The following is a 27,423-nucleotide window of genomic DNA, read 5'->3' on the forward strand; positions in this document are numbered from 1 at the left end:
GGTACTACGTAAGAAATAATGATGTAGATAAGCAATTGACATGGACACATCCATAACATATTAAGAGAAAAAAGCACGTTACAAAATTGCATACATATACTGTTTGATCTCAACTGTATGAAATGTCTATATGTGGTGTTTGTATACATACCAGTGTTGTGTGAGAGGAAAAAAAAACAGAGGACAGAGAAGCAGAACTAAAAGAATGCACACCATGATGTTCACTGGTGATTTTTACTTTCTTGTTTATAGTGTTCTGTATTGTTTATATTATTTTACAGTTGAGCATGTATTACCTTTATAATTTAAAAAGGACTTATTAGAAGGTACAACACCAAGAGTGGACCGTAATATAAACCATGGACTCTAGGTGATAATGGTGTGTCAATTGTAACAAATGTCCCACTCTGGAAGAAATGTGGATAGTGAGGAAGTTGTGCGTGTAGGGCTCGTGGGGGAGATTTCAAAACTCTTTGTACTTTCTGCTCAATTTTCCTATGAACCTTAAACTCTCTAAAAAATAAAGACTAATTTTTTTTAAAAAGACTTATTAAAACATGCAAACAATTCAAAAGTTCTGTTCATCAGAAGCAATTTCAGCCCCACGGAAGTGAACGTGAAAGGCTTTTTCCAGAAGTGGCTTTAGAATACTGCACTTTGTTCAGTGTGTGTGTGTGTGTGTGTTTTTGTTTTTTTCGGGGGGGGGGGTGGGTAGTTGAGGGAAGTATTACGTGAAGTCCAGCCTTTAGCCTGCCAGCAATTCCCCACCAGGAACTGACCAGAATGCTCTCCTCTTTCCAGAACCTGCCTGTTTGGGGCATTCACCCTGAGGATACTCTACTGTTTCTCTGCTGTTATTTCTGATTTAATAGAACGCTTTCAGTGAAAACTTAAGAGGACTTAAGACTGCGTTAGATAATAAAGGGCTCAAGAAAAGCAATTTAACACTTTCTCTCAGATTAGCTTTAAAATGGAGTTCTGCTGAGGCAAAAGACCAGGCTGCTAAAAGATAAACTGGCCTTAAGGGGCTTTAAGGGGAAGAACAAATGCCAAGATGAGATTTTAATGATAAGCAGTTTCTGTTACATTAATTGGGGGCATTCTGTTGCAACTCTGAAGATAAGACCAAGGTTGGAAGAAGTTAATCGGGAAACACTAAATTTTACCTGGATTTTTATTTTCTTCTTTATAAGAAATATGTGCATTATAATTTACGCCTCCTATACTTTGCCAAATACATACCTGCACATGTGTATGTCATAGATATCTACTTTTATTTTAACATAGCAAAAGGCTTAAAGGTTTCTGTATGGAATATATACCTCAGAGTTGAAACTATCTGAATGACAGCCAGATTTTTTTTTTTTTTAATTGCAGGGAGGAAAAGCTAGCCTTGACAAGAACTAAATGTTTAAACCTGACTAACAAGAACTGGCGATGTCATAAGGATTCCCAAACTGTGGCCGTGCATAAGTAGAAGCATCTTAAATTAACAGTGGGATGCTAACAAGTTTATAGGAAAAATCGAATCTCTAATACATCATGGCTCCAAATTAGAATGTTCACCAAGCTACTATGAATTCATACTCTGTATGAATTTCAATACAAATGAAGCTTAATTTACAAAAGGCACTGTTAATAATTTATACAATATGCCCAACAATATCAAATTGTTATGTCGAGTAAAACAGGTACCATAAACTTAGGTTTACTATTAATGACATTTATTCAACCTTAGATATACACAGAACTAGAGTAAGCATTTCCTGGTTCCCTGACATTATCCTAACTGGGATTAACGCTAACCTGGTAGAGCGTATTTGTTGGTTTCACTCGGGAAACTTCTAAAATTAAAAATGCCATTTATTTTGGAACATAATTTTGTGCTCAAGACAATTTTAAGTGTTCAGGCATTATCTTGAGTAATTTTGTTTTGGCTGCGCAGTTTTTCTACAAATAACAGCACCCTTTTCACTCAAAAGTTGTGAAATAACACAAAGTAATCACTCCCTTGGTAAATGGTCATTTCCTAAGTCCCCTTGGGTTAACTGTCACTAGATTTATTATAAGGAATTCAAAGAAACTCTCAAAATTACTTAGAGAAACCGTCAGAATTTTCAAGGCAAGAAACACTGTTCATAGCACTGAGAAAAATAGCAACATACCTCCAACGGACAAATGCCACCGAACTTCTTGATGGAAAGTGTCCAGACATTTCCTAGGCGTATTTTATTTTTTAGACTTTTATATGTTTACACATGAAACAGATGTGATTCAATCTAAGACAATCTGAAAGAAATGCTTTTCCTTACCATCAAAAAATTTCACTTGCTTTAGAAAGGAGTCACACCATTGAGTTCTACTAGAACATGAGGAGCCTCCCGAAGGCACCTGATCTGAATTAAATTCAACAGAAACGCTGAATTCGCATGCAACTCTCCAGGAAACGATAACAAGATATTTTATCTTTACAGCTTTCTTAATGAGATTATTTTTTATTCTCCCCACTTTTAAATTCAGGGTTTTAGGGCCCAGAGGTTAAGTGCCCTGCCCAAAGTTACAAAGGTGGGCTGTGAACCCAGGCAAGCCAATGAAACATTTTCAACTGCCTCACCGCCAGGCAGAGGCGTGGCTCTGGCTCTGCACTGACAACACTCTCAACAGGCGACCCCGAGGAGGAGCTGCTCCCTCTTCTCTGGATGGCTTCCCTGAGCACGGAGTGTGCAGACGCTCCGCTCCCTCTCTTCTAGGACTGTTGTGAGAACGTGAAATGAACGGAATGAAAGCCTTTCTAAAAGTCCAAAGCACTATATAAATATACCGTGTACTAAATACGTCCAACTCTGAATGTTCCAGCAACACAGAGATTAGTTTCTAAAATACGGAGAAGACCCTAGCAACGCTGTATTTGCGGCGACCTTGGAGTGTCTTTTATGCTATCTGTCTGCAAGCCTGTAAAGTGGCAGACCAAAGTCCTGGCTGCAAAGTCCTGAACAAGGCAAATAAAGAGTCGATTTGACATGTATTGTTGAGGACAGCCAAGCACTTTCAAAATACAAATGTAAAATCAGTCTGTATCTAAGGAAACACATCTTCTCTCTAACAAAAATATTCTGATTTTAAAGAACATATTAAGATGATTGTTTTAATTTCGGAATGTCAAATCCTAAGAGAATAGAATATCTTAAAAAATGTACAGAACTGATAAACAAAGGACCAGAATTATTTCTTACCTCCCACATGTATACATTATTCTTAACCTGAGATCTTTTTTTCTTATCACCAACAAATGGCCCAAACTTTTTGCCTTTTAAAATTGGCTTAGTGGCCCAGACACCTAGAAAATAAAACCAATATTTTCATAACATATTGTGGTTATTTTAAAGACTAAAGCATTAAAAGCAATTCAGTTTCACAAAATACTTAAAAGGTTAGACAGCCTAAAAGCAAGACAATGTTAAATTAATCAAGATCACGCAAAATCAAATTAAATCAAGTATTCAATGGGGATATTTATTTTTCTTCTTTATATTCTTCTGTATTTTCCTAATAGCCTGCAAAGAACCTATACTGTTTTATAAGTAGGAGAGATTGTTCTATACTTGCTTGTTTTTAATTGTTACATGTAAAACTACCCAGACAGCATAATCACAAACACTTGGAGAAGAGAAAAATCATGACAATTAAAAGAGAAAAAAATATTGGAATGCAGTAAAACTACAAGTAAATTTTAAGTTCTTCTTTCACTTTTCTACAGATTTCAAGTTGTCCCCAATGAACATAACTTGCTTTTATAAAGGGTTAGACACATAGTTTCGAATAAATATTTTTGAAGTTTGCTTGCTCAAAGTGGAAAATGCTCTCCTCTCTCTGTTTCCTGAAAACTTGAACAACTCACTTTTCAGAGTTTCAAGCAACAAAGATTTATGCTCCTTTGTGGTATTCTCAGGGGTACTTCTATTTTCTCCACACTGACCATAAGGCAAACAAACAAGATGCAGAAGCAGTGGGTAAAATGGCAGGAGATGCCCTGGAGTCAAGGGAACCAGCGCCAGGGTGACTCTTACTGTGAACAGGTTCCGTCACCTTCTGGCCTCAGGTACCCCACCTACAGAAGGAGGCTGTGGTCTCAGCCAGTCCTGCCCAGCTACGATGAACTAATTCCACTGCCTATAAGTCTGCTATGAATCCCATTTGTTATCCCAGCTAATAATTAATTAGTGGAGACATAAAATCAACTACTTTCATGAATAATACAATCTAAATGCTCAAATTACTCACTGAATAATTTTCAAAGAGAATTAGGAAAAGCATTTATTAAAAATTTATTCACACACATATACACATAAACTGGAATATCAGAAGTACATTTTTAAAAACAGAAAATAGGACAAAAACATGATATATTCCAAGACTGTACTCTAATTTTTATAACTTATTTCCTTAGCCTTCTGTCTAAAGATTAGGACACAAAAACAAGACTAAATACAAAAAAGCTTGGCTGTATTCAACAAGAAATTCCAGCCAGTAGCATTGGAACACACTCATGTCATCATACACTAAAATATCTACTAGGCGTCAGGTACTGGAGACATAAGCTAAATAAGAAATGAAGGCACTCACAACCAGTGAAAGGGACAGATGTGAAAACGAATACAAAATAATGAAATAAATATACTAGCATGATCACGCTCAAATCACAGTGAAATCAGAGGAGGGAGAAATACATTCTACGGGAAGAAGAGCCCCTGGGAGACACGGAGGAAGGGGGCTGCTCAGGCTGAATCACGAGGGATGGTGGATGGGTGAAGGTGTGTTTCTGGTTTAATTTTATCATCTATGTCCACCCTGGATTCTTAACTGGAAAACATAATCTTCTGAGTCAGAGTATAGATGTGTTGCTTTTAGAGTGAGCTCCCTACCTGAGAAGCCCAGAGGAAGCCTCGCCACAGCCTGCCCTCCCTGCCCTCTCCTTCTCTGACCCCAGCGCTCACCAACCCGAGTCTTGTCAACAGCAGATGGGAAAAGCCTCACTTCCTCTGGAAGGCCTCGAAGCACATGTTCAGGTACCTCGGCCAGGGTCTCGGCGGCTGCCACAGGCTCAGCGTTCTGCAAGTTAAGAAGCAGAAAGATAAGAGCAAAAGGAAGAAAACCCAGTTCCGTTTTGATTTTTTTCTGGCCCAATAAGCAAATAAGCAAAAATGTAACTGAAACCCAAAGCTGGCAAGGCAGACTAAGATGATGATGTCAAGCGTTCCAGGAGTGGCTTTGATGCTTGTCTGTGAGTCTCCAAAGGAAACCACTGTAACCTTCAAGCCTGTCTGTGTTAATCTATTTTGTTCCCGCCACCTGTGGCCATTTTAAAAACACGGAAAGCTCCGGCACCACATTGTTTTAAACTCCCACAGAATCTGGCAGCAAAATACAGCTCAAGCTTAGTTTTAAGTCATAGGCTACCATCAGCATGGAAGGACATTAAAAAAATAAAACCCAGCACTCCCTACTTAAATGAGCACTGTTGGCACATATGCTGTAAAGGCCATGCCAGCCAATCGGGCCCCCATCCCATCCATGCTTTCATCCCTCCAGCAACAACCCCTTGACAGGCTTGAGGATTCCCAGCAAGAACACTACAATGTATTCTGGGCCCTCCATGGAAGTGAGACCTTTCCAGGAAACAGTACCATACGACTGTATACCAAGTAACTAAACAGCAAAGTCCCCACGATATCATACAGTCTCTAAGAAACAGAGAATTTAGAAATTACTAAGTATATGCCAAAATTCTTAAGAAATAAGATTACTATTAGATATATGTCTGTAAGGTAACGGAACGGGGAGATTGGAGCCAACTCATAGGACATGACTGTTAGTCTAAAAATAACTTTCAAATCAAAGGAAAATCAAGTGGCTATTAACTGGCCAGCACATATACCCCAAAGAACCAATGTGCAGACTGTGACCCCACCAAGAACGATGGGCTTTGTAGTCTGAATGTTGTTTATTTCACTGCAAAAGGAAACATTGCTCAAGGACTTTCAAAGAAACCAACATAGGCAAAAAGCAAACTCCAAGTTAAAAAGATTAATTTTCCCAGAACAATGAAGATCTTGTAGTTTTTAAGAATGTTTTGTGCCAAGAAAAGAATATCATCCAAATTTTTGTACTCCTAGCATTTCAACGTTTAAAAAAACATATCAATAGGCTGCTTCGAGAGAAATAAATCCCGCGGCAACAAGCATGTCATTATGAAGGTCTACTGTGCTATTTTGAGTTGAAATGTGCAAAAGTGGGCATCGAGAGACTAGGGTTCATTCCCTGGACAGGGCAAAGGTGACGGTGCATACACTCCAGAGGCACAAATACTTACATCCTGCTTGATTTATGCCTTGGTCCTGACAGTATCACCAAGCACAAGTTCAATGCCTTCCCAGGCATAAGAATATCAAAACAGGCCCAGAAAATGGTCTTATGGTATTTTTCATTAGCTAAAGCGTGAATAAATTTAGCACACAAATTTCTCACTTCTAAATACCGTGCCCTCATTTTAAAATTTTTCAGGGATAAACTGGAATTTTGGAGACGTGAATAAATTTTTCCAAAGAGGGCAAAGGTATTAAATTGGTAGTTGCTATCCTAGGCTGCATAATAATAATTTTAAACTTGGATAAATTACACAATATTAACAAGTACTAGCCGCAGTGATGAGTCCTATTAGCACATGGTCAGTTAGCACAGTCCATGGGAATTTTCTTCCCCTTTCTCAGATGGGACCCAGGCCAAGATTTTAAAGGATTTGACACCACTTAACCTCCCCAGAAGCTTTGAAAAGACAGTGCATCAGCCGACTCAAACTGATATTTCCAGGACGTATTACAGTCACATTAATGACTTAACGTGTACCGGGAACTCCCTCGGGCCTCAGTGCGACGCACTGTGCTAATCACCTTGTGTGCAAGCTTACTTCCAAACAGCCCAAGAGGCAGCACTGTCAATGCCCCCTCCCAGCTCCCCTCTCCCTCACCACACACACAGATGAGGAAACTGAGGCTTACGGAAGTGGTCCAAGCTGCTCAAGGACAGGATTTGAGACTCCATCTGTCTATCCCTAGAGCCCGAGCCCATAACTACTGTGGTATTCACAGTTAAAATTCTGCTGGATCGGGTAGGAGGCCCAAATGTAAAACATGGTGACTATGGTTGAAAGCATGTATTATAGAACTGAAACTTGCGAAGACAGTAGAACTTAAATGTTCTCACCAAAAACAAAGAAAAGAAAAAGATAAATATGCAAGGTGATGGGTATGTGAATTAACTAGGTGGTAGGAATTCTTTCACAATGTATAGGTATATCAAACCACCACGACGTACACACACTTCAGACACCTTACAATTGTATTTGTCAATTACACCTCAATAAAGCAAAGATTTCAAAAAAGAAAAGATGCTGCTGGAATATAATCTGAGAACCTCTGCCCTAAAACCTCCAAACTTCCCCAGAAATGTCAACAGGAGGTGGCGCTAAGGCAGGACTGGTCACTCCCACAGGAGATCTGTAACTTGAGGGTGAGTTGGAGATCATGGATACTAAAATTTCTGAGACACCTGTGAATATAAAGGGCCTCAGCAGAGGTGCCACGGGAAAAAAGAAATAAGGAAAGTTCCCATACACGTGTCTACTTGCTTTCAGCAAAACCATTATTTCTAATTTGGGTTCCTTGAGTTAGTAGAGGAAAGCTTTTTTTCCTGTTTATTTCCATCTCCTTGACACTACAAAGGGACTCAACTAAAACCGGAGGACCTCAGTGCAGACACTGGCCAGCTCCAGGGCCTTCCCCTCACCGTTCCGGCTGTTGCAATCTCCACTGCAGTGGCTATGGCTGCGAACTGCTTGGAACATCTTCAGGAAATCAGAAGTAGAAGAAGGTAGGATGGCTTGCCTAAACAGAACCACCCTCTCCCCCTTCCTTATTTTTCCTTCATAGCTCTTACCACAATTTTAAATAATTACTTGTATAATCATGTGGTTAGTGCACCTCCCCTCTCAGACTGCAGGGAAGACAGACTGTGTCCATCTTACTCCATGTTGCATTCCCAGTGCTCAGCAACAGACTTGAAATGTTTGTTGTCACTTAAGTACTTGAATGAATAAATGATTCTTGCAAGTTAACTTAAACCTTTTTTAGAAAAAAGAAGGTTAGGAAAAAAATTAAATAGCAGAGTCATCTATCTGAAAGCACTTTCTCTATGAGTGCCTGAATTTCTTGAATTTGAGGTAGGTATTTCTGGGTCAATGTAAGGATCCTTTTTTAGAAAATGTGATATGCTCTCAATTCCAAGCAACCAGTTTACAAGTAAACCTTTGGAACAAAAGAACATGTAAAAGAAAATTTCTCTTCCCAACACACTCATAAATTGGGATCTCTTTCATATACATACATACACACACACACACACACACAATCTCTTTTATATATATATATATATATATATATATACATCATATAATATATATATATCATATATATATACATCATATAATATATATATATATCATATAATATAGTATTAGATAGATAGATAGACAGATAGTATTAAATGTAATACCATACTCTAAACAGGGTCACCTTGGTGCTTACACTAAAGAATCACAATCCTGGGAATACTTCTTAGGTTGATTTTGTCTAAAAGAAACTGTAACGTGTAGTTAATTTATTAAAAGATTTCTGAGTTCCTTCTGTGGGCCAGGCAACATTTTAAGCATCACATATGCCTTAACAATGTTATTACTCTAGTGAAGAAGACAGACAAAATCAAAGATATACAATGCTTGGTACTTATTGATGCTCTGAAGAGAAATCAAGCACAAGAAGGGGACACAGTGATGGGACAAGGGGCAGGGTGCTACTTTAGACAGAGGGCTTAAGAAAGACCTCTAGAAGTAGGAAGGGAATCTTGCGACAATATGCAGGAAAAACAGGTCAGGAAAAGACCTTGCTGAGTTAGGAATAAGCGTGGTCTGTTCAGAGAACAGACAGGCAAAGAGACCAATGTGTCCACAGCAGAGCAGTGAAGAGAAGAGTGGCCAGCGCTGTGTGTGTGGGGGGCGGGGGGGCACTGGAGAACCGTGAACCACACAGAATGAGAGGGGTAGAAGGTAAGCAGCCGGAGGTCAGGCTGCACACTCCAGAAAGGAACCCTGGCTGCTCCTCCTTCCAGAGGGGCCAACGGCCCCCCAGCACCCCATCCCTGCTGTCCCAGAATAAAGGCACATTCCCATTGCAAGGGTTTCTGACACTGACCACTGTGGTAAGCACGGGGGAAGCTACGAGGCCTTCTCTACTTTCCTGTTATGTAATAGAAAACGTAAGAACTCTTTAATTCCCTACTTAATGAAACAAGTATCAGTGAACTGATCTGGATTGGTATGTATTAAATTTAACATAGTAAGTTTAAGTTAGTAAGTTAGTTATTAACCGTTAATTGACCTCCTTAATTCCACGTCTCCAACTTCCTACCTCAAAGTTAAAGAAAGTCAATATCCCCTCTCTCTCTCCCAACTAATGGCCACAAGTTGTCCATCATTCAATCACTAACAAATACTTCCCAAGTGCCTGCTCCCGGCTGGCGTGTGCTGATGGTGAAGAGACTATGGTTAATAGAGCTGACCCAGGCCCCCTTCTCAAGAGGCTCACCAGCAGAGGAACGCTTACTCTGCTTCCTAACACAAGAAACCTTACAGGTGTTTGGAATCTCCAGTTTCGACCTTGCTGTGGAGCCTCTTAAAGGGCCTTCGACGCTTCCCTGCAGTGCTCTTCCTCTGGCCGAGGACGGCCTTCCCAGGCTGCCTAACGCGGGGCTCAGGGAACATGACTCTCCTTCCTCCGGGCCAAGCTCGTGCTAACAAGCACTTTCTGCACATCACCTCGCCGAATCCTCACCATGATCAGAGCTAACGCTGACGGAGCATTCAGGACACTAATCAGACATGATTCCAAGCTCTTCCTACAGCAACTCATTTAATCTTTACACTATTGTGCTGGTTGTGGGTTCTTTTATAACCCCATTTTACAGATGAAACTGAAACCCGCCTATACTCACAGCTAGTAAGTGGCAGAGGTAGGATTCAAACCCAGACAGTCACGCTTCAGGAGCAGGAACCCCAAATACCAGGCCTTAGAGTAGCCCTGTCAAGTAACTTCCCCAAATTACATTAAGTAGTGGAGCCAAGGTAAATTCCAGACAGGAGTCCACATTTTAACTACTAAACCAGTGGGGTCTCGCACTATAATCCGGTAGTGCCTGGGAAGCCCCTTTCAAGGGTCCACAAGGTCAGAGCCAGTTTTATAATACTACTAAGATGTCATCTGCCTTTTTTACTCTCAAATGTGTACAGGGGAGTCTTCTGGAGGCTCTGACATGTGATGATGTCATCATTCCACTGGCTAATGGAATGTGTGATTGTTTAGTCTTGTGTTTTAAATTTTCTGAGTTATGAATAAGGCCTGCAGTCTAACATCACTGTACCAAGTTGATTCCATGGTATTGATACGGTACTAGAGTTAAGACGTTACCGTCGGGGGAAGCTGAGCGCAGAGGGCCATAAAGGACTCTACTACTTTTGCAATTTCCTGTGAATCTATAATTACTTCCCCCCCCAAAGTTTTAAAATTTGTTTCAATTTCATGGTAAATATCCAAATACATAATCCACGTAAACAAAAAGCTTGAGAATAGCTGGACTAAGGAAGACCACCCCTGACCTTCCGGTACCTCCCATCGCAGGACTGAGGCAGAGGGCAGGAGAGTGTGGCGATGTGAGGAGCGAGGGAAGAGGCTGGATCCACATATCTGTGCCACCGCCCCCCCCCGCCTCCCCCCATGCCAAGCTTCCTGAGTACAACTGGAGGGGGTGCTCCCCTATAGGCACAAGGGTTTGTTTGATTTTTTTAAGGTTTCATTGCTAATCACCAAAGGAGAACAAGTAAAAGAGACTAGAACAAACTGAGTTAAGTGGCTTCAAAATATTAAAGGCAACAACTTATCGTCGATGCCCCTATTAGGCCTCCTGCAAGGATGGACAAGGCGAACCTACCCTTTGCTTTAAGCCCCAGATGGTGGGACTGCAACCCCATCAAGGTCTGAGGACTCCTAGGGGAGCCAGTGTGTGTTGGTGCTCCAGGCCCCCGCTCTACCCAGAGGAAGCCTGTCTCCACTGTCCTAACGGGGCAAGGGTCCCCATCAGGCCTGCTTGCCACGCTCTCGCCTCTCACTGCACAGTGCACTCTGACGCACTGACGGCTTGGCCCGTTTGACGGCCTCTCCACCAGAGGCAAAGCCAGACACACAGGGCAGGTCTGTTCCACTCACCCTGCCCCCGGAGCCCGGCACAGGATGCGCAGCTCAGAGCAGTGGTTGCAGTGAACAGCCAAAGAAACAAGTGTCTGGCAGTCGATGCCAAGAGGCCCAGGCGCAGAGACGGCTGTCAGTGGATACGGCTCGACTGGTAACGGAGCCCGGGGAGGGGATGAGACTGGAGAGCAGAGGGCAAGAGAAGAGTGAGGACGGGCCCTCAGGACACCACTGTCTCGGAGTGAGAGCAGCAGAGCAGGCCTAGAAGAAGACAGCCCAGAGGCGGTGAGGTGCCAGGAAGGCCAGGAAAAGATTCAAGGAAGGGAGAGAAGTCAACAGTCAAACGCTGCCGGTGAGGCTTCAAAATCTGCCCTATCTGATCCCTTCCTCCAGCACCCACCGCCACCATCCTTTAGAGCTGAAATAGCACAGCAATCCCCTCCCTCCAACAAATGTCCAGTCTCTGTCCCCCGTGCCACCACAGTGCTACCCTAGGAACCCAGGAAAGCAACAAGGAGGACATGGGGTCCTGCCCACCTGCGGCCCACAGCCGAATATGAGAGACCAGCGGGGGGCTTCCACAGGGACCACTGAAAGAAAGGGTGTGATAAACGGAGATAAGGAGGGGACTCTGTTTTAGTTAGGGTAGCTGGGGGTGGAGCACGTGCATCTCAGAGAAGGACACAGAGACTTGGACTTGAAAGATGAGAATGAGCCATGTGTGAAGGACTAAGCATTCCAAAGAAACATCCTGAGGAGACCAAAGGGCTTGGCAAGTTCAGGAACAAAAAGAGGCCACTGTGGCCAGGACAGAGTGAGCCGGGGAGAAAGCAGAGGCAGCTGCCACCAGATCCTGCAGAACCTTCACCACCAAGGTATGGAGACCAGACGGCCTTTGGAGAGTGGTGGGACACTGCAGAGTTTGGGGCAGGGGAGTGACAAGATGTGACAAAGTCTTCTGGCTTCTAGTCTATTCCATATTCAACTTCTCCAAACCCTCTCTGCCTTCTCTATTAATCAACCTATAAAGCATCTGGTTCAAAACTCTTTTAAAAACATTCTAAATAAAGTCCTGTAGTTCCTCTACTGGTTTTAGAAACTTTCACAGTTCAAGGGAAGCAAAGAAAATGAGGTCCCTGAGAGCTTTCTCACGCTGACATACCCGTGCCCCTTGTCCAAAAGGGTCTGATGCAGGGTGGGAATGGAGTGGGGGCTGAGCAGGAGAAGGAGCTTCCTGTTGCCTCCCAGTGAGTCTGTTACAGGCAAGACTGAGTTGCAACTTCTCAAACCACCTTCATCCAAAGCAGCAATCTGTGGACCTACAGCCTTTCAAATCAGATAGCTTGTTTGGTATACCCACAGGTTTAAAAAAAAAAAATTCTATTGGAAGAAAACTCCCCATTTTACTCATAAAAGTTCCTTCCTGGCCCCTACAGGCACAAGCCTCTGGCTCTTCCTGCCCTCGCCAGCCTAGGTCCTCTTACCCCTCTGGGGCTCTCACAGCCTACAGTGACCCAGACCACTGGCCCTTCTGACCCTCAATTCCTCTGACCAGTCAATATCCTCTACATCCTTCCGGGTCAAGTTCACATCCCAGTTCCTCCATGAAGACATTCCAAACAGTGCAGGATTGTCCACTTTTCTGGCTTCCTGTATGGTCAGCTTTATGCTCTATACATATAGTACTTCAAGGCACATGGAGAACGATTCCACGAGGAGAGACAGACTGTTGGTGAGACGATCAGTTAGGAGGTTTAGTAAACAAGGAATGTCTCGGTCTGTACTCAAGCAGTAACAGTGATTAGAAGGTATTTTACAGGGCAGAATCGAGACTTGGTTACTGGCTGAAGATGATAATAACAATACTTACAGTGTTCCCTATATGCCGGGGACTAGCCTTAGCGCTTTATATTTATTACTCATTTACTCTTGCCCACAATCGCATGGAATGGGCACCACTATTATCCCAATTTGACAGGTGAGAAACAAATACCAAGAAGGCAAGTGACTTGCCCAAGTTTACACAGGTGGAGGGGAATGTGAGTCACAAGATACCAAAGGTGAGGCAGAGCTAAACAACCCTATAATCTTCTCTACCAAAGCATTAATATCAGAACAACAAAAAATGTAAGACTCTGCCACAGTTCCTTCCACAGTTATGTAAGGAAATGCTATTCAAGTTGCTAATTTCTTTTTTCAAATTTCAGAAATAATTTAATATTTTCATTCAGAACGACAATGTCCTGGATTTTATAAAAATTGCTAATTTACCTAGTAAAATACATGATTCAAAATGAGATTTAAGGGCCATCATTATTCAATGCATTAGTTTCCTAAACTATACACTCACTGGTTGAAGTTTAAGTAATAACAACAGATTGGAATCACCTTAATTGGAAGGCTTTTTAAAAAATGTCTTGTGTCAAATTTGTATTTATAGTTACCTACAAGAAATATAATTCTATCTTAATAATATGCTACAACAGCAAAAGTGGTTTTGATTTTTCACACCATATATATTTTGAGGATTAGACAAAAAGCAGGGGAGATACCTAAAACAAAAGACAGTAGCCATCCCACAGTTTCACCAAATCTTCAGAAATATGATTATGAACAGATTTATCTAGATGGTCAGATGGTCTCCCCTAAAATATTTCCTGTAAAAGGAATAAACCACTAATACGCACAAGAAATGGAAGACTCTCCAAAACGTACGCCGGCCAAAAGGAGATAAACACAAAGGAGTGCACACTATATGATTCCATTTACCTGAACTTCTAGAATGGGAAAAACCAAACCACAGGGACAGAGAGCAGATCAGTGGTTGCCTGAGGCAGGGGCTCGGGGGAGGGCTAACTGCAGAACAGCAACTTTGGAGGGTGATGGAAATGTCCTATATCTTGATAGTGGTGGCAGTTACATGAGTGTAGACATTTGTCAAAACTCAACACTTCGAATGAGTATATTTCATTATACATAAATTATACCTCCAAGGTGATTTTTAAAGTCAAATAAGTTAATGAATCCTATACTCTCCTCTTTAAATCGTGCTACAATGAGACTTCAATGCTCTGAGAAAATAACTAAAATACCAATGCCATAGAAAAAAGATTTTTTCAAGATTTTTCTTTAACCCAAGTCAAGCATTCCTTTGCTCAAAAACCTCCAAAGGTGTCCCATCTCCCTGAGCAAAGTCCACTCTGGTCCTCACAACGACCACAGGTCTGACGCAACACCTCTCTGACCCCATCCGCTCTGCTCCAGGCACGTGTGCTCTGGAACCAGGCTGCTCCACTTCCTCCCTACACCCCTCTCAAATAAACAGTCACTGTGTTTAATATGTACCAGAACACTGGCACTGGCTGCTATGACATAAGGCTGCATGTACTATCTCACACAGGCAACACATACTCAATGTCTTTATTTTTTTTTAAAGATGCTAAATAGAGTCCCTCTTTTTTTAAAAAAATTATTTTATTTCATTTATTTTTGGCTACGTTGGGTCTTTGTTGCTGCGTGCGGGCTTCCTCTAGTTGTGGTGAGCGGGGGCTACTCTTCGTTGCGGTGCGCGGGCTTCTCATTGCGGTGGCTTCTCTTGTTGCAGAGCACAGGCTCTAGGCACGCGGGCTTCAGTAGTTGTGGCACGCGGGCTCAGTAGTTGCGGCTCGCGGGCTCTAGAGCGCAGGCTCAGTAGTTGTGGCACACGGGCTTAGTTGCTCCGTGGCATGTGGGATCTTCCCGGACCAGGCCTTGAACCCGTGTCCCCTGCATTGGCAGCGGATTCTTAACCACAGAGCCACCAGGGAAGTCCCTAATGTCTTTATTTTTTAAAATATAAAAATAAGCAAGCTTTACTGGTATTTCATGTAAATTTATATCAGTAACTCCTTTTATACACTTCATCCAAAGACTGACCATAAATTACTACATCAGTTTTAACCTATTTAATTAAAGCACCTTGTTTCTTAAATATCGACGTGATCAAAACCAGCACTGGGGAGCAACAGCCGTGGGTGACAGGAGACATCAGATTCAACATCCCTTAATATAAAGAACACAACATTGTATATTCACACTAAGATACACATTCCTGCTACGACAGACTAATACTAATCACCAGAGCAATTGTTGTCACCAGCAAAAGACATCCAAGAATCAGAGAGTATTAAAACACTCAAATTCCATGAACAATTCTTCTTTGTTTAGACTCGCAAACAATACTCTTAGTTACTATTCTGGGGGCAAACAACAGAGGAAAAAAATCAAACAAGCTTCAGTTTCCTAAAATAGCATTAAATTGTATTTGGTTAAGGAATGAGTATGACTGCAATTAACAACAAGCAGATGGGGACACAGAACAAGAAAATCTTATGTACCGTCTCTGCAAAAGAACAACAAATAGTTCTGGAAACACTTGGAAAAGTACCCTCCTTCAAAAAGCTGGCAGGTCTATTACGCTTCCAACTAAAGAAACTGTCCTTGAATATGGTGTTAATAGTGAACAAACATAGTACTACATTCTTGCCCCTAACAATCCAGTCTCTGCAGCATGGGAAGAACGATATTCTAAAAAGTAGAAATCAGATGATGTCTCTGTCCAGTGGCTTCCTATTGCATTTAGAAGAATAAAAGATAAACTTCTTCTCACAGCCCTAAAGGCCCTATAAATCTGGCCCTCATCCCTCACACCAACTTCATCCTGTCCAGAGTCCCCGACGCTCACCAAGCTCCAGCCCCTGGCCTGCCCTCCGTTCCCTGAACCAGCAACAAGCTCATGCTCACCTCAGAGCCTTTGCACTCACTGTTTGTTCACTCTGCCTAGAATTTCTTTCCCCAAATCTTCACACATCTGGTTCTTGGTTATGACTTGAGTCTCTGTTCTATTATTAATCACTTCTTCAGAACAGCCTTCCCTGACCATGTAATCCAGAGAACCTCTCCACCCATCATTCTTTATCACATTACCTTATTTCACTGTCTTCACAGCACTTTTCACTATCTGAAATTATCTTGTTTGTCATCCTGCTTTTTAACTGTCTCCCTCTAAAAGTACGTGTTACAAAGCTGAGCCCTTGCCTACCCCGTTCCCTGAAGGCAGAATCCACAACACACCGGGATGCAGTCTAAGCAGGATGAATGAGGCGATGAGAGAACATTCAGAACAGCTAAAGTAATGGAATATGGATCTTTCCATTATTCTGATGGCTTATCACAATTCTCAGGGTTGGATCTGCAGCATCAGTGATTAAAAGCTTCTTCTGTTATTTTAGTAAGTAAAACTTTAAAACAAGTTTGGAATGCTAAATTGCTTTGCTACTGATTACTGGCAACACCATCGACCAGCGGTCCCCAACCTTTTTGGCACCAGGGACCAGTTTCGTGGAAGACCATTTTTTCCACAGAGGCCATGTGGGGAGTGGTTCAGGCGGGAATGTGAGCGGTGGGGAGCGATGCGGGCGGTGGGGAGTGAGGGGGAGCAAGGGGGAGCGAGGGGGAGCGAGGGGGAGCGAGGGCGAGCGAGGGGGAGCGAGGGGGAGAGAGGGGGAGCGAGGGGGAGCGGTGGGGAGCGAAGAGGGCGGTGGGGGGCGGTGGGGAGCAGTGGGGAGCGGTGGGGAGCGGTGGGGAGCGAGGGGGAGCGAGGGGGAGCGAGGGGGCGCGAGGGGGAGCGGTGGGGAGCGAGGGGGAGCGGTGGGGAGCGGCAGATGAAGCTTCACTCCCTCGCCCACCACTCACCTCCTGCTGCGCGGCCTAATTCCGGTCTGCCGCCCAGGCGCTGAGGACCCTTGCCATAGATGACTGATCAGTATACAGACATGCTGCAATCATAAAACTACTATACTGATAGAAAGTTTCATATATTAGTAACAATTTGAGTTATATAAAGACTCTTTAAAAAAAAAAAACTAAGTGTGATTCAATAAGTTAGTAATCAAGACAGCAGTAATTAACCATTAGGGCTTAAACTTACACAATGTTATATATTAATTATATCTCAATAAAGCAGGAAAAAAAAAATCACTGGGGCTGTACCTAAATATTATAGTTCTCTTCTCCTCTCAAGCGCCTGATGGGTTTGCACTGCTTTCCCCACTTGAGTTTTAAGTTCAATGCAACTATTGGAGTAACTCTAGCCAATTAAGCAGAAGTAGAAGAAACATGTACTGAGACAAAGCCTCCATCATCCTTGGTTCTTAAGCAACTCAACAGCAGATCCACACTGGATGTGCAGCAAGAACAAGAAATAAATGGTTGCTGTGTAAGACCCTGAGATTTTGAAGCTGCCTGTCTGTAAGTGCAGCATAACACAGTTTATCCTGACCGGTACAGCAGTACAGCATGGTGACCAAGAACCCCCGGGCTTTGGAATCTGACGGGCCTGAATCAGAATCAGATTGAATCTGAGTGACTCGGAGCTCTGTCACTTACTGTTTGAGTGATCAGGGGCCTCTGGCCTTAATGTCTTCATCCATAAAATAGTTATAATACCCACTCTTCATAGAGTGGTTGCAAAAGACTGAGTTGAAAGAATATATATGTAATACGCATTGCGGTGCCTGGCATGTTGGTTAAGCACTCGCTACGTAGCAAGTGGCGTTAAACCCTAGAACATCTACTTGAAGTGACTATGAGCATATTTGCATTATGGGACTTTGCTCACCTTGGATGTTCTATAAAGTAAAGCATTCTAAACTCTTTGTCCATGAGACAGCCATTTATAAAGTTCTGGATTCTCCTAGATAAATCTAGGAAAAGATAAGAATAGTGGAACAACTCAAAGTTAACAGGGATGGGTGTGCAATGACAACGAAGCAAGTAAAGGATACCTGTGATTTGAAAGTGGAAAGAAAAGAAAATGGAGAGTGAGGGGAGGAGACACAGCGGCTGCAGAGGCTGGATTCTAAATTAGAAAGATAAGAGGCAGTAAGAAAGGGGTAAGTGCTGAGAACAGACAGAAAGAGAAAGGACAAAAAGCATGTGGGTTTGGAGCTCTGTGGAGCCCAGGGCTGAGGGTGGAGGGAGAGCCCGGCTAGCCATACCAGGAACAACTTGGAACATATTGATAAGACAGCAGTTCAAACTGCTGCTTCAACAGTCAGTGTTTAAAATGCCAGGAGGCTTCGGACTCTGCTGTTTCTTCTAAAGGACTCACTTGTAAAAAAAATATGGTATGCTCACTCCTGGGATCCTCTGGTCCCTAAAACTCAACTGTCAAGCATGTATGAATGAAAGATTCTGTGCTATTGTCTCAGAAACTACACCAATCATAACAGACAGATCTGACAGCTAAAATCCACCAAAGCAATGCTGATCAGTCCCTAGAGAGAACAATCGAACCCTAAACTCACCATCAAGATTTTAATTAAAAATCAATCTGGTTGGGCTTCCCTGGTGGCGCAGTGGTTGAGAGTCCGCCTGCCGATGCAGGGGACGCGGGTTCGTGCCCCGGTCTGGGAGGATCCCACATGCCGCGGAGCAGCTGGGCCCATGAGACACGGCCACTGAGCCTGCGCGTCCAGAGCCTGTGCTCCGCAAGGGGAGAGGCCACGGCAGTGGTAGGCCCGCGGTCCGCAAAAAGAAAGAGGAAAAAAAAAAAAAATCAATCTGGTTCAAGTTAAAACGTTTTTAATACCTGAATTTTTGTGTAGTTGTTTTGAAGCTTTTCAAGCACTTACTGCTCAATTTCACTGGCTGAAAATAAGAATAAATACAAGAGGGAAAAACATGAAGTGTCCCGAAACAATTCTTAATTTTTAAAAATCACTGGGACAATTGTTGAAAAACACTCATAGATTGTATGTCATGCTATAGTAATCAGGTCTCAATATCATGGGAATAATACTCAAATAATAAAAATATAACTAATGATGCTGAAAATTGTACTCATAAAAAGCAGACAATTTTTATAATCCAAATAAAAGTTTCACTACTACCAGACCATTTAAATGATACCCAGAGCTTCCCTGGTGGCGCAGTGGTTGAGAGTCCACCTGCCAGTGCAGGGGACACGGGTTCGTGCCCCGGTCCGGGAGGATCCCACATGCTGCGGAGCGGCTAGACCCGTGAGCCGTGGCCGCTGAGCCTGCGCGTCCGGAGCCTGTGCTCCACAACAGGAGAGGCCACAACGGTAAGAGGCCCGTGTACCGGGAAAAAAAAATAAATAGATAAGTAAATAAATAAATGACACCCAAATCAGAAATGTGCTAGCCACTAGAAACATAAGAGGACACTCTTCCACTGATATTTGGCATTTGCTATCAAAGGCAGTCCTCTGCAGATCTGATATTAAAACTTGTCAAGAGCAAAACCAAACTGTAAGAGAGCCAAAAAAAGAAATGGTTATTACTACGACTCTTTTGAATGGCATGTGGACTTTCTTGAAACACAGAAAGTCCTTTTGATATAAATGGAATATTAAAGCGAAAGTGTGAGGCATCAAACAGGTCTAAATACATTTGAAATGAAATGCTATTAGCTTAGCACAGTTAGCCATCTGAAATAAATGGCTGTTGAAGAGTGATGCAACCTAAGTGACGTCAATATTTAGATGCCACTTTGGAAGCATTCACCATCGTTCCAATCCAGAATCAAGACTCCTCTAACAACAGCTCCGAGGCAGTAGGAGAGCAAGTTCCATGGGGAGACCAGGTCAGCATTAAGACTCAATCTTAAAAAAGGAAAATAAATGAACTCTACGACATATATCCGCACATAACTTTGATGGCCAATGACTATGAAAAATCCATTCTGTTCTCTTTTCCCTCCCCCATCTCACCATTTCAAAAATAATTTGCCTTCAAAAGCATGTCAGTAAATCTGCAAGCTTTAAAATAATAGCAACCATGTGCCCCATGTGTTTGCCAGATTCATTTTTTATGATGTATAGTCCTCTGCATTAAAATCAATGAATTTCTGATAAAGAAAGTAACGAAAAGAAATCAAAAGAATCCATTCCAAAAACTTCACACCTCTCAACCCCAACACAGGACTGAATTTATTAAACTTGGTCACTTAATGAAATGGGAGTTGTGAGCTCCAGTTAGACGCACCTGTAAATGGTAAAAAAAAAAAAAAAAAAAAAAAAAGGTGTCCGAAGTTTCAATTGATTCAGAGTACAAAATGTTTTCAAGCCTGATAGTTTTAAGCTAAACACCAAAAATTACAGACTACACACTCTTAAGTTCTGTCCTTCATATTTTTTAAAAAAGAGTTTTATAAAGATTTCAAAAGAGAATGTTTCTGATATCTATACATTTCCATAACTGCAAGTGAAACAATATTAAGACCAGAAAATAAGAATCCTACTTTAGAACATATAAAATCTACATAATTGGTTCTACTTATCAGAACACCCTTGAGGCTACAGAAATACCCATAGCAGAATTGTTTAATCTCCAGGTAATCCCACACCCTCCTGTAAGGAGAAATACACCTTACATTTCAATATCTGCCCTCTTGTTTTTATTCTAAATGGGTTTTTCAAGGACGGGATGCTTAAAGTTTCCCATTCAGTTTTGGTCTCTAAAAATAACTTACAATTTTCCCTGTGCAACCAATGGGTTATTACAAAATAAAAAGTACTAAAAATGAAAGCTTAATAAGCTTCAAAACAAAAACAAAAAAATAACACTAGAGTGTGGCATTGAAGGTAAAAAAAAAAAGAAAGGCTGAACTAAGGTCCCTAAGAATGAGTCCTCTCCTCAGGGTTCCACAGAAACGCCAACTCACACCAAAACAATGCACACTCCACTTCACGAACAAACACACACTATGAAAATGATGAACTAAATGAATGGTATTAAGAAACAGAAAGGAAAATCTGGGAGGAATGAAGGTGTGTGTTACTACCTTTTAAAAATCAAGAACTGGTCTAACATCTAGGTAATGTATTTGTATAAATTCTTATTTTTAAACTCACCTGATTCATTTTCAATTCCTGTTGTGTTCTGAAAAGATACACACAACAAAGAAACTTCTTTGATTACATGAGCCCTAAAAAGAAAAACAGACAATTGTGATATGTACCTGCCTACAAATTTACAGTGATTTAAAACTACATACAGAACTGTAGAGTTTGCTCAAAGGGCTATTCATAAAGCAACTCCATGCCAGATCAACTTCAATATATGCTGAGAACTTACTTTACAGATTTATTATCTACAATAAAATAGATGTCTTACTATTCTTTACTAAGGCTTCATTGTACTCTACAATTGAAAGCAGACTCATTAGAATGACATCAAATTTTTGCTTTGGAACTGAGTCAGCCCTGAGAAGAAATAAATTAGCTTTGTTAACAGAAACACAAAGCAGTGCTGAGTAACTTATTATGCAATGTAAATGTTCTTCTTTTACTTATCTCAATACTGTGTTGAATACAAACACAATTAGACCCCTACAGTTATTTTGTTTTTCAAGCTCCCGAAGTAGAAAGGTGGATTTACAAACATTTCCATGGAGAGTTCTCTTTGAGGAAGAGAATGAAAACTTTGAAGTAAAATGCAAATGTTTTAATAAAAGTTGTCTGGAAAGACCTACACGTATTCCTTTAAATTTTTTCTTCAATTTATTCACAGTATAGTAACAAGACAACAAAATCATCTCTCGGAAATGCAAATGACATAGCTGTCTCTAGATAACAACCTATGAAGACGGTCCTTTGTGCAACGTTCTCTCTCAGGAGTCGTTTGATGTCGTTCATAACATATGAGAGTCACGAGAGGTGCACTTCCACTGTAATATGCTTGTTTGCAGCATGGATACATACGCATCACTGAGCATAATTCTACTTCTTCGCGAATTTACCTATATCTGTGCTTCCTTCCTAGACCCACAAGACTCCGCTCACACTGTGACTTCATGTTCTAACTGCTAATAAACCAAAGAAAGTCTAATTCAGGGACATTATGCGCCCAAGAATATATCTGCCACTGGGCAGATAGCCTGCCCCCTATCCTAAAGGATAGTGCTTGACATTTCACCCCATTTCATTCGTATGGGTCGCGTGGGGTTTTCTTCCTTGAGCTCTTTAACCACACTCACCTGGATCACCTTTAACAAAGGCACTATATTTAAGCCAGGGCCTGGCCAGCTGAACTAGTTTTTATTCATAACTGGCACCAGGAATGTCTTTGGTAACTTGGAGTTTGTTAGAGAGCTCAGTGCTATACAAATGTAAACTTTTATGAAGTAAACACTCAGTGAATACAATTTCAGAAAACTGGTGGTTAACCCATGAAGTCCATTCCTTTAAATTTTAACATGAAGCATCTTTCCCACATATTTTTAACATGTCCTTCCGTAGTATATACATCCTTTATTGAATATAATCCATCCTTTGCTATGAGACTTGAAATCATTATAAAGTTTAAAATGCGTATTTGTCAAACAGTGATGAGATTCGTGGCCCCTGAGGCATGCACGCCCAACCAACCCCCTCTACCAAACGCCGACTGACAGCCGTACGGTTCCACCAGGAGGACCTTGTGTGACACGTTAGGGCCCCAGAAGTGAACGAAATGGCAGGGCTTTCATCTGCCCTCTCACTGAACTTTCAGAGGTGGATTTACTAACGTTGGCCACGAAGAGTTCACTCTGAGGAAAAAACCTGTAGTAAAATGCAAATGTTTCAATGAAAAAGATCTTTGGAAAGATGTTTCATCATTTCCTTTGGTTTGTCTTTTCCTTCTCACAAGAATCATCGGTATCATTTATGAAGCTTCTTCTAAGACCAGCAGGCACTGTGCTACTGTCGAATAAATCAGCTCTTAATTTTCACAAGGTTAGTCTCTCAACTAACAACACAGACTCGAGGAAGTTACGATAACTCCGCCACAGTATCATAATCTGGGTTTCTGCTATGGTTTCCTAACCGTATCTCCCCAGCCTTTTACTCTTGCCTCACCGTGCACCTACCATGCGCCAAGCTCTGCTTTTGAACAGTGCGCACACGGACCCCTGCCCTCACGGGAAGGAGACCACAGTAAACAGATAAGCAAGTAAAATGTGTAGTAAGTCAGATAATGAAAGTGCTTTAGAGAAAAACAGAGAAGCACATGGAGAGGAAGGACAGGGAGACAGGGATTATAAACTGTCTCTATCTCACTGCCTGTGAACCCATCAGTATGGTCAGAGAAGGCCTCACTGAGAAGGGACATCTGCTAAAAGCTGGAAGGAGAGGAGCTGAGAGTCAGGAAGGGATGGGGGAGGAGCATCATAAGGGAGTAAGACTGTACACAGAAGATGAGGGGCCTAGTGCAGGAGGTGACGGTACAGGGCGGAGAGGGGAACGGGGGAGGCAGATTTAAGCACAGGCTTTGCGAGGCAAGCGCTGTTCACCAGATCGGCTATAGCTTTCCCAACCAGAGAGGGAAAGCCACCGGGAGGCTTAAGGTGGCACAAGTGACCTAGTGTGACTTCGATTTTAAAAGAGACCGTAAGGAGAAGGGTGGAAGCAAGCCGAACTCTTAGGAGGCTAATGCCCCAACATGGGCAAGACATGATAGTGCCTTGGCCCAGGGAGCAGAGGAGACGTGAGAAGTCATTGGATCCTGGATCTATTTTTAAAATAGAGTCCCCAGGATTTGCTGCCAGATTCGATACTATGTATGAAAAAAAAGAGAGGAAGTGAAGGATGACACCAGGGTTTTTAGCCTAAGGACATGGAAGAATGGAGCTGCCATTTTCTGAGATGCTGCCTCCTTCTTTCCATCTGCTTTTCATCTGTTTTCCCTCTTTATTTAAAACATCTTCCCTTCCTTTTCCTCCCGTTTTGTAGTTGTTGGCTCACAGGCACAAACCAAACCACTTAGATACTGTGACATCTAAATATGAATAACTAAAATATTAAAGTACTGGAAACATCTTAGTCTTTCATTTACCTCAATGAATCTTTTTCTTAATAAAAAAGTTGCAATATAATTCAGATATTAATAATCTTCTCTCTGACTTTCTATGCTGTCTGTTCCCTCTCTGTCCAAACAGGAATGCACCCATCATTTCTCTCCAGAGACTAGAGGATCTTAACACCTCTTTAAGGGTTCACAATGACCCTGTACGCTTAGATCCTCCTATCACTTCTAATCCTAATTGCTAAAAACCAGACCCTCATTTTTTTTCTTTCTCCCTCTTGACTCACAACACTGTCAAATTATATCCCTAAGATATTTTACAATAATCAAAAACATTGCAAATCTGACACTGACTTCTCAAATGATATTTTAAATTAGATTTATGAAACTATACTAAAAACAAGGGATAGTACAAGAAAAGACCGGAGATTTTAGCAGTCTCTCTCAACAGAGGACCACTGCATTTTGAGCTGGAGAACTCTCGTGCAGGACTGACCCTTCCATTAAGGCCACTCAGCACTGCCCTGAGTAACCAAGGCCAGCAGTCCCTCCGAGCATTTTGACAACCAAAAATACCCACACACATCCCTGGATACCCTCCCAGCGGAGAACCTCTGAACTGTAGTAATCATGTACTAGCTACAATATGATAATATATTTTAGAGCAACTATAGATTATAAACACTGTCACTGGAATAACTTCCTTAAGATTCCTCCAGGATTGCAAAACCCCTGTGGAAGGGCGTGGCAATTCTACGTACCTTTCATATTCAGTGTTGACTTCAATAGAATTGATTTATATACTCCCTCATCTAACTCAGATATCTCAAAGTCTGTGTTTTATCAAATGTGAGAACTTGAAGTATCAATCCTATCAGTGTAGAAGCAGAGAGAAATCTTTCCACACCTATCACTGAAACTTAATAATTCTATCAAACTTTAAAAAATGCTTAATAATTAAGTGCCTTCAGTTTTCCAATGGTAAATAATGAAAATCTTAAAATCCCTAGGACTTCTCTGACCCTGGATTCTGTCTTAGTTTCTTTTTTGGATTTCTATGCCTGACCAAATCTTCTTTAGTATGTCTACATTTCCCTTCTATTCTACCTGTTGACGTTTTTCAGATAAAGTATATTACACAGATATACAAATTTAGAGCACGTGAATTTCTATCACCAACTATACTTTACTAACAGCATACACTCTTACAAAACTAAGAGCTTAATCTTGATTTTACAGATCCAAGGTTTTAATAATACACACGTACTTAACTTTTCAAGATACTGCTTTGAAATTCTAGGGCAGATCTTCATTACAAATATTTAGCTTAATAATATCATAAAGATGATTTGATTATACATGATCAGTATGAATAGAGCAACAATAAAATAATTAGGGTCTTTATTCAAATGCCAGTCCCTTAGAAAGTCAAGACAACCTCAGCAACTGTTAAGCTGCTGTCATCTGACATGGAGGCCAGAGACCAGAAAATCTAGAAATATGCAGGAAACCCCATAGAAATATGCAGTCCCAGGGTCAGACCGGCTCTGCAGCCCCAGCCATACCTCTCCACCCATCCTCTGAGATAAGGCAGATTAAAAAAAAGATAGACACAAACTAACATTAATGCAATACTCTAACACGTCAATCTGTCCGTACCTGTCCTTTGTAGACTTGTGAAACCTACAAAACTATATGAAAAGCCTTTAAAGAAAAAGCAATAGCAGATTCTTTAAGTCTGGGAGGAAAGGGAAAGAATTAGGAAAATAATTATTTGATTCGCATATTCACCTATAAGTTACTGACAATTACTTTACAATTATTCTTTTGAATCAGTTTAGATCTTCTGGGCTATTTGGAAAACAATCAAATTTGCAACATTCACTTAGAGGTCACTAATATTATAATTATTCTCTTAGATTACAAAAAAATCCCACATTGTAACATCAAGACTCAGAAGAAACTAACTTTTAAGATTCAGGAAGCAACACACAGCTTATGGACAAAGAGTAAAACAGAAATAAGAGAACTAGCATGACTGTATCAAAATTTTTTAAATCATAAATACACTGAAAAATGGGCTAGATGCCAAAAAAAAAGTTTTAAAAATATCACTTTGTGAAAGGAGTCTTGGAAAGTTTATGACCTACATAAGAAAAATTATTCTAAAACTAATCACTACATAAAGTAGATCTCTTATTGTAAATGAATATCATTGTAGTAAACAGATGATTAAGCTTTTTGCGGAGTAGATTTACAGTGCTTAACACTGGTAGATTTACAGTATTTAACACTGATCTTAGCTTTCTCAACCAAAAGATTCTTGCAATCCAGAAACCTCTAGAAAAATAATCAAAATATCTAAATTATGCCAACTTCTCAAATGCAGTTTTTATTAACAAACACAGCTGATGTACTCACTATAAAAAACTAACATTCATAATTCCTACCAGAAGAATGGAATCACCAAGTTACAATCTATAAACTCTAGTTATCAATATGAAAACTTTTAGCATCTGTTCGTTGGATTAAGCAAAAGCACAGAACTCATAAATATTGAATCTGCCTAGGAATTTGCTAAATGAAAAATCATTCATTTTCCTTTTCTGAAATAAAATATAAATTTCACAAGAATAATCATCCAGGACATCCAGTTTCACCCTAAAAAATATACCCCCAACTTTCCTTTTAAAAAGCAGACTATATCACCAAATTAAATAGGATAAAGTGGAAAAAATCAAAACTGGTATGTTTATCATTTTCAGCATAAGGAGTCTGTGTGTGTGTGTGTGTGTGCGCGCGCGCACATGTAAAGAGACTGAGAATACAGCAAGGATTTGGTAATTCTTTGGTAAATCAGAGAATATGAACTCTTACTGCTTTAAACTGCTCATGTTTCTTGACCTCTAGAATGACTTCCACCCAAGGCAAGAGGCAATGGTATAACAAACCATATCAGGGCTTCCCTGGTGGCGCAGTGGTTGGGAGTCTGCCTGCCGATGCAGGGGACACGGGTTCGTGCCCTGGTCCGGGAAGATCCCACATGCCGCGGAGCGACTGGGCCCCTGAGCCATGGCCGCTGAGCCTGCGCGTCCGGAGCCTGTGCTCCGCAACGGGAGAGGCCACAGCGGTGAGAGGCCCGCATACCGCAAAAAAAAAAAAAAAAAAAAAAAAAAAAAGAGAGATACAAAGAGAACAGAATGCTCACAAATAAACCAGTGATT

The 27,423-nt window shown here is 41.3% G+C and overlaps 1 protein-coding gene across 8 annotated transcripts in view; it reads right to left on the reverse strand.

Moving 5' to 3' along the window:
* The window catches only part of PRDM2 (PR/SET domain 2), a 120,043-nt gene that overhangs the window by 84,663 nt on the left and 7,957 nt on the right, over positions 1-27,423 (reverse strand). For 6 of the 8 annotated variants that reach the window (XR_010837364.1, XR_010837380.1, XR_010837377.1 and 3 more), the window contains exons 2-4: positions 21,268-21,341; positions 4,995-5,109; positions 3,234-3,337 (exon numbers count right to left, since the gene is read on the reverse strand). Coding sequence is in view for 4 of the 8 variants with exons in the window: in XM_067017083.1 (XP_066873184.1) it covers positions 3,234-3,337; positions 4,995-5,109; positions 21,268-21,276 (228 nt within the window). In the remaining 4 variants the exon portion in view is untranslated. Of the gene's footprint in view, positions 1-3,233; positions 3,338-4,994; positions 5,110-21,267; positions 21,342-27,423 lie in introns of those variants that run through there. The other 2 variants (XM_067017068.1, XM_067017060.1) reach the window with 2 other exon arrangements.

Source organism: Kogia breviceps, chromosome 1, assembly GCF_026419965.1.
Source record: "Kogia breviceps isolate mKogBre1 chromosome 1, mKogBre1 haplotype 1, whole genome shotgun sequence".
Lineage (NCBI taxonomy): Eukaryota > Metazoa > Chordata > Mammalia > Artiodactyla > Physeteridae > Kogia > Kogia breviceps.